The sequence below is a fragment of the Triplophysa dalaica genome, chromosome 2, assembly GCF_015846415.1.
Source record: "Triplophysa dalaica isolate WHDGS20190420 chromosome 2, ASM1584641v1, whole genome shotgun sequence".
Taxonomy (NCBI): domain Eukaryota; kingdom Metazoa; phylum Chordata; class Actinopteri; order Cypriniformes; family Nemacheilidae; genus Triplophysa; species Triplophysa dalaica.
Window position 1 is genome coordinate 20730064 of NC_079543.1, and position 6843 is coordinate 20736906.

Consider the following 6843-nt stretch of genomic DNA (forward strand, 5'->3'; position numbering starts at 1 on the left):
TTAAAACTCTGCCTGTACTCCGTAGCATACCAGATGCACACACAACCTCACGTACACGGACACTCCCCGTCTGCAGAGATGTTAACAAAGATCTGCAATTTGGCACCACTATTTAGCCTCAGGGTGGTTATACAGGTTGGGCAGGGACTTTTGTATCTGGGCATTTTTATTGGGTGGTTTGTCTATTATTATTGTTGTTTGCTACCTTGAGCTCATTTATTATCCTAGTTACCCTGAACCCTAGTTACAAAAGTGGCGAATTAATATAAACTGAGATCTGTGCAGTATTACAAGTTTAATGATGTAAGTAATAAATATAATTATCAGTGCTGTCGATCTTCCGAGCTAGATCTGACGCCACTCCCATTTTCACAACTCTTCGCATTCATTTAAGATTTTATTTAACACGTTGAAGTCTGTGCTTAAGAAAATACAAAACGGGATTTCTGGCGTAATCTTGTGTGGTTTTATTCTTTCAAGCGCAAAAGAGAACTAAATACTGGTGCGCTGTCTGACAGAGATTCACTGTCGCCTTTGACTGTATGCACAAGACTAGACCTCGCGTTGCATCAAAGCAACTGTTTCAAAACACGCTTAAGTGGTTTAAAAGCCTGTACATGAATAAGTGTGTGATTGTATAATGTAACGTTTGACAAAGGATGACATAACAATCAAAAATATTTTTATCAAAATATATTGGATGCGTTAACGCGATTACACTGACAGCCCTAATAATTATGTAAATCTAAAAATAAATAAATATACACGTCTTCGCTGTTGGACTAAAGAACAATTGAAGAGCTTGTCAACTTTGACAACAGTGTTCAATTTGTGGACAAAAATTTTGAGACACAAGGTTACGTTTTTTTTCTAAATAATACATGACATTAAAATACAGCTCATGTAATTTAAAGATGTATCTAACTATATGTTACATGTCTTTTACCTGTGCTTCTATCTTGTGAACTGAGGATGGAGGTTTTATGGGATGGCATAGATATTATCAGTACTGTGCAGTATGTTTAGGCATCAAATCGAAGATAAAAACTAAATCATGTGGTCTGTTTTGAAAAAAAAATGCAGTTACTACTTTTATAGGCAAAACGGATCAGCTAGACTTGTGACATATCTAAGATTAAAACATTTTTAGAGATCTACGGGTCTTTTGACTTGGACCATTTAGCGCCCACACACAATAACTTAGTAACCGCTCTGAATACCATAGCAACAACCTGGCAATCCAGTGTGTTAAAAGAGTTGCTAGATTTTGTCTCTAGAGAGAGATTGGCAGAGGGTTATCTCTCTGTATCTTGGATGAGCTGTACTAAAGTTAATTATGCATGATAATCAAAGTCACTGATGCTTAGCGGCTGGCGCTGGTTTTGTTTTGCTTAATCACAAACCTGTGATGTGACTATAAGTGTGAATGTCATTGACCCTGATCGGGACACAAAGCCAAACGCACGTACTTATTTCCAGAGCTCATCTGTCCGTTTATCTTTTGCCATCTCATTTTATGTGCATTTCATTCATTCATTATTTATTTAAAATAATAACACATTACTTTTAATACTATGAATAAACTGAATTTATGACTTGGATTAAACTGAACTTTATCTATGTATTTAAATCTTCCAGACATGCTGTTCCTCCAGGGATCAGAGGTCATCTTCAAAGTGGCCTTGAGTCTTCTTGGGAGCCACAAGCCATTGATTCTTCAACACGACAATCTGGAAACTATTGTTGAGTTTATCAAAACAACTTTACCCAATCTAGGCCTGGTGCAAATGGAAAAGACAATCAATCAGGTAAAACGATAGTGAATGTGAACACGCATGCCTATAGCATACCCACGTTCCACTGTATACGCATACTTTCACTTGCTCTGTCTGTCAGTTTTAAGGCAGTGGCACATTTGGGTGTGGTTTTTTCGGTATTCTTTTTTTTGCGGTGGTAACACTGCAAGCATGTTTTGCATAGCACGGGTGTGCCTCGCGTTCATCTTCATGTGTGGTTTGCATGCTGTAATTTCTAGTTTTATCATGAATTTTACAGAGATAAGAAATTGAGTTCGTAAAATACGGTGCATGTCATTTGAAAAGTAACAATACAATGATTATAAAGATGGTTTCACCAGACGCACACGCCTGACCCGAAGTTACCTTCTGGTCTGTGTATATCGGTGGCCATGTTCAATTGATATGAATTACTCTGAATGTTTTATAGTATATTAATTGTATTTAATGAAAACTACTCAACAGTTATTAATTCGTTGCAGAGGTCTAACGGAAATAAAATTTGGGCCATTTAACGTTTCTTTATGTTGTTGCCACTGAAACTGTCTGGAACAACAGTAGAAAATATATAAAAATGTATAATTTCTACGAAAATTGTCAGGAATAAACAAAAAAAAGGAATTTAATATATAGTTGTTTATATAGTAAAATGTTTTGCTATGATCGTATATCAAATACAGCATTTTCTAATGAAGAGCAGAAAGGACTGTGATTTTTTTTAAACTATATGAATTGTTTATATAATAATTCTTAAGTGGTGCATATATATATTTTTTTATGTTATATCTAATATTTTTTTATATTATTTAAATTATTAAATTATTTTATATTATGATATTGTTGTTGTTATTATATCATCCTTATTAATAATAAAATTGATAATAATAATCAGAAATATTTTGCTTGACAGTGTGTGTTGCTTATGTCTGAACATCCTACAATTTTTATTCATGAGACCATAAGAAAAGATTCCCACGGATGCACAAAAGGCATCTGTTTTCAGTCTCGGTGATGTGCATCATTAGACTTATTAAGACCCTCCCTCACACACGTCCGCATACACACATGCACATGCCTTGACCTGCCAGAACTCATCCTGTCCTTTTGTACATGTCTGTGTAGGTGTCTGAGATGGATATCAGTAAGCAGCTGCAAGCCTATGAGGTGGAATATCACGTTCTTCAGGACGAGCTCTTAGATGGCCCCTCCACTCTAAGCCAGTCGCAGAGGGTTGCCCAGTTGGAGAAGACCAATGGAAGTCTCCGACAGCAAAACCTGGACCTTCTCGAGGAGCTACAGGTGACATATGCATGTTCCACTGCATCCGGAAATGTCCTCACGTTTAGTTCGAAAAATTATGAAATCTGATTTGCCGTGAACAGGCCTTTACATCATTACATACACCTTACTTACTACATACTTCATTATCGTCCTCTGTCAGGTTGCTCATGCAAAGATCCGATGCCTGGAGACCCGTGTAGAGGGCCAGGTGAGCCGAGAGGCTGAGCTGCAGTTAGAAGTTAAGACTCTGCAGCAAGAACGGGAAGAGCTGCTCCAGACTGTCTCTGACCTGAAAGCTCTCGACAGCAGCCTGGGCATAAACATCCTCTGCCAAACCCCAGAAGACCTCAGCAGCACAAGCACCAACTAGGCATAGATGGAGATGTATTGATTTTGTTAAATTCATGAAACTTGACTTTCCTAAACAGGATTTGGAAAAACATCTGCTTTTATGCTCCTCCTCTTCCTGGTGTGATGTAGACATCGGTTGTGATGCAATCCTCTCTCCCTATTGGCTCTGTTCTCTTCCGGACTGTCTCAGTGGAGGTGGACAGGGTGAGGTTAACAGGACTCTTCCTTCACCCGAGAACTTCTTTCGGAGAACTGACACATCTGCATAAAAACAACTTTAAAGATCAAATTGCTGGTGCTTTGAGCTTTTATAATTGAAGTTTACCTTCCAGGTGTCTTTTGAGTCATCGCTTTTAAAAGATGCCGTTTTTCCCTCCCTGTCATCATTTTGAAGTCATTACCACGGCAATGACCCAGACAAAGCCTCTCTTAGGTAGATTTGCCTCGACTGGTCTGTTTCCACGTATAATGACATGTGATTGACAGTTGCCAGTTAGCACTGACTGGCACTTTCTATACGGACGAATGCACTCTTGCTGTGTAGCGCAATATTTGCACCCTCTTCTTGTCACGCAAGCGTGTTAGTTTATGTGTGTGTGTCCATGTGGCCAATAACTCACCCATTACAAGTGCAATAGAAACTGAATAATAAAAACGACAGCCTTCCAAAACACTGTAAACCTGCGCATCTGTTCTACCAAAAAGGTGCATTTTTAAAAAACAGATAGACGTCTGTTTTATAAACTTTTTTATTGGAGACTGAAATGCTGCTGATTTCACAAAATAACATTTAAAACTTAAAAAATTGTTGTTCCCTTTTTATTCTCACACATTAAAGTATTTGTAATGCAAAATTTGCCTTACACATATGTTTAACCTTAGAATTTCAGAACCGTTTAGTTTGTTGTGCGAAACAAGAATGTATTTTTGGTACCTTTTTTAACCAAAGACATTAATTTTATGTTCAGACTTTCTCTGTGACGAACAGCATGTGTCGCATATTTATGTGTGTTGTTCATATGTTTATCTGTAGGGTCGCTGTACGCGTGTCAGCATTTTAAACACGATGGAACATTGTCACCTTAATTGGAGCGTGAAATGTTTTGACAGATCTGAAGAGGTAAAAGGGTGTGTTTACGGAAACAAAAATGCTCTTGAAGCATGTGCGTGACTATATTCTTGCCCTTTGACCTCTTGTGCTCTTCTGGAGAATTCCATTTGTGTTTCTCAGTGACACTGTTAAAACATCATTCTTGATGAAGTGGTTTGTTTTTATTGATTTTTATGAAGAGTTAGTCTTCTTAGTGTTTTCATTAAACTACATTTTAAATTGTTTGTGATTGATTTGCTTGATTTGTGACACGCGTGATTTGTGTGGGTGTTTGTGTGTGTGTGGGTGTTTGTGGTTTCTGAAGAAAGCTATGTGTAATACTTAAGAAGTTATCTTGAATCAGAAACGTAAGCGTTTGTTTATATACACATCGCATTTGGTTTCTTCTGGATAATCTGTAGCAGAAGATTCTAAGCATAAGTGAAATACTGCACATTCTTCTGCTGGTTTAAATGATCTTTCACAATGCTTATAATCAAACAGCTCTTGGACCCCATTAACTACCATATTGGGAAAAAAATACTTAATAAATTTCTTTGTTCTGTCGAACACAAAAGAAGATATTTTGAAGAATGTAGTAAACGAAACAGTTCTGGAACACTTTTAACTACCATTGACATTTTTCCTAGTATGGTAGTCAATGAGGGCCAAGAACTGTTTGGTTACAAGCACTCTTCCAAATATCTTTATCTGTGTTAATCAGAACAAAAAAATGTATACAGATTTGAGAACGACACTAGGGTGAGTAAACAAACAATGAATTTTCATATTTGGGTGAACGTAGCAAAGAGTGTAAGCTAGAAAGTGAGGTAAGCGAGTTGCTAACAAAAAACACACGTTCACCCTTAACAGTCTAAAATGTCAAATATAGAGGAAAAAGGATCAACATAAAGATACGTAATCCTTAGCTTAACACTGTTCTTATAAAAACAAAGTAGTCGGAAGTATTTCTCGAAGCACATTTTTAATAATTCAGTTATTATATTATTTTATTACCATTTAAATGCATCTACCAATTACATTAATGCCATTCAATGTAAAATGTACAAAGACATGTTGAGCGTAAAACTGAGCATTTGTTCAACATCATTCTTCTGTACTTACCAAACGTTTTTAAAGCCACAGACAAACACAATGGGTCTTAACTTGAACCCTGGAAGCAGTTCTATGCTGCAGAGCATAATATTCCAATCCTTTAATGTTGATCTAAGTCACGACACAATAGACATACACACTCATTTATAACAAGCGAATGCTTGGATTGGCCTGAAGACGGTTGAAGTTTTATACCTGGCCAACTTTCTTGTACGTCATTTTATAAAGTAACTGATTTATGATGGGAGATTTATGACAGTGAAGGTGCACAGTGTAACAGCGTGTATTCAATTCAGCACATCAGTTGGCATGTTCCACAACTGCTGTGAAACACCATAGCCTATAGGACTGAGCTTTTTTGCCGAATGTTGAGACTTTCCCTTGTATGTGCCAGTTAGGCCGGATTGTACCATCTACAATACATTCAGAACAAACTGAGTTGGTGCACAAGCTTACACCCTCCTACTCTCTCTTTCTCACCCTTCTTTGATTTCACCTAAAGCTTTCTTAGTTGTTTTGTGTAATAGTCGAAATGCTCCTCTATCTTTTGACAAAAGATGTATTGAACCGGTCGTGGCAAAGCCTTGGTTTAGTAGTTCTGCTTCATTTTTTGCTTTAAACGCATGTTTTGGCAACGTTGAGCTATTTGTCCTGTTTGCCAGCTTTTGGCTTTGTCCCGCCTGCTTACTTCTGTCACAATGTCTGTAACCCATTTAGGACATCAGGATTACCTTTACTGGGTAACATAGTTGAGAAATGCTTTTTACAATTAATTTTTGCACATTGCAATAATTATATATTGTTCTGTTCTATTCTGTTTGATAGGGTTTTCTCAGTGGGTAAAAGTTGAAAATCACAAGGAATATTATAACAATATGATATTTTTAAACCCCTCCAAATGTCTCGATTGACTAATCGAACTGAAGCCAAAACTATGAAATGTATATTTGATGTAGAATTTGCAACTTTACAAAATCAGACCGTAGATAAACAGTAGTTTTTAACAAAAGTTGTCTTTAATATAGTGTAAAGCACACCACAAATGTGTATAATGAAAATAAATAGTATAATATCCCACAGAGATGAGATATACCCGCTAATATAGAATAAAGAACCCTCGTAAATGCATTCAAATTTAGTAATAAAGTGCTAGGGGACCAAATGAAATGACGCAGAGGTCAGCGAGAACACGAATACTCATATGGGATG

At 36.9% G+C, this 6843-nt stretch overlaps 1 protein-coding gene across 7 annotated transcripts in view; it reads left to right on the forward strand.

Moving 5' to 3' along the window:
- Positions 1-4761, forward strand: part of tbc1d1 (TBC1 (tre-2/USP6, BUB2, cdc16) domain family, member 1) — a 53406-nt gene extending 48645 nt beyond the window's left edge. For all 7 annotated transcript variants that reach the window (XM_056770898.1, XM_056770889.1, XM_056770879.1 and 4 more), the window contains 3 exons: positions 1639-1808; positions 2919-3095; positions 3238-4761. In XM_056770898.1, coding sequence (XP_056626876.1) covers positions 1639-1808; positions 2919-3095; positions 3238-3447 — 557 coding nt within the window. In that variant the 3' untranslated portion in view covers positions 3448-4761. The remainder of the gene's footprint in view (positions 1-1638; positions 1809-2918; positions 3096-3237) is intronic.
- Positions 4762-6843: the final 2082 nt, after the last annotated feature.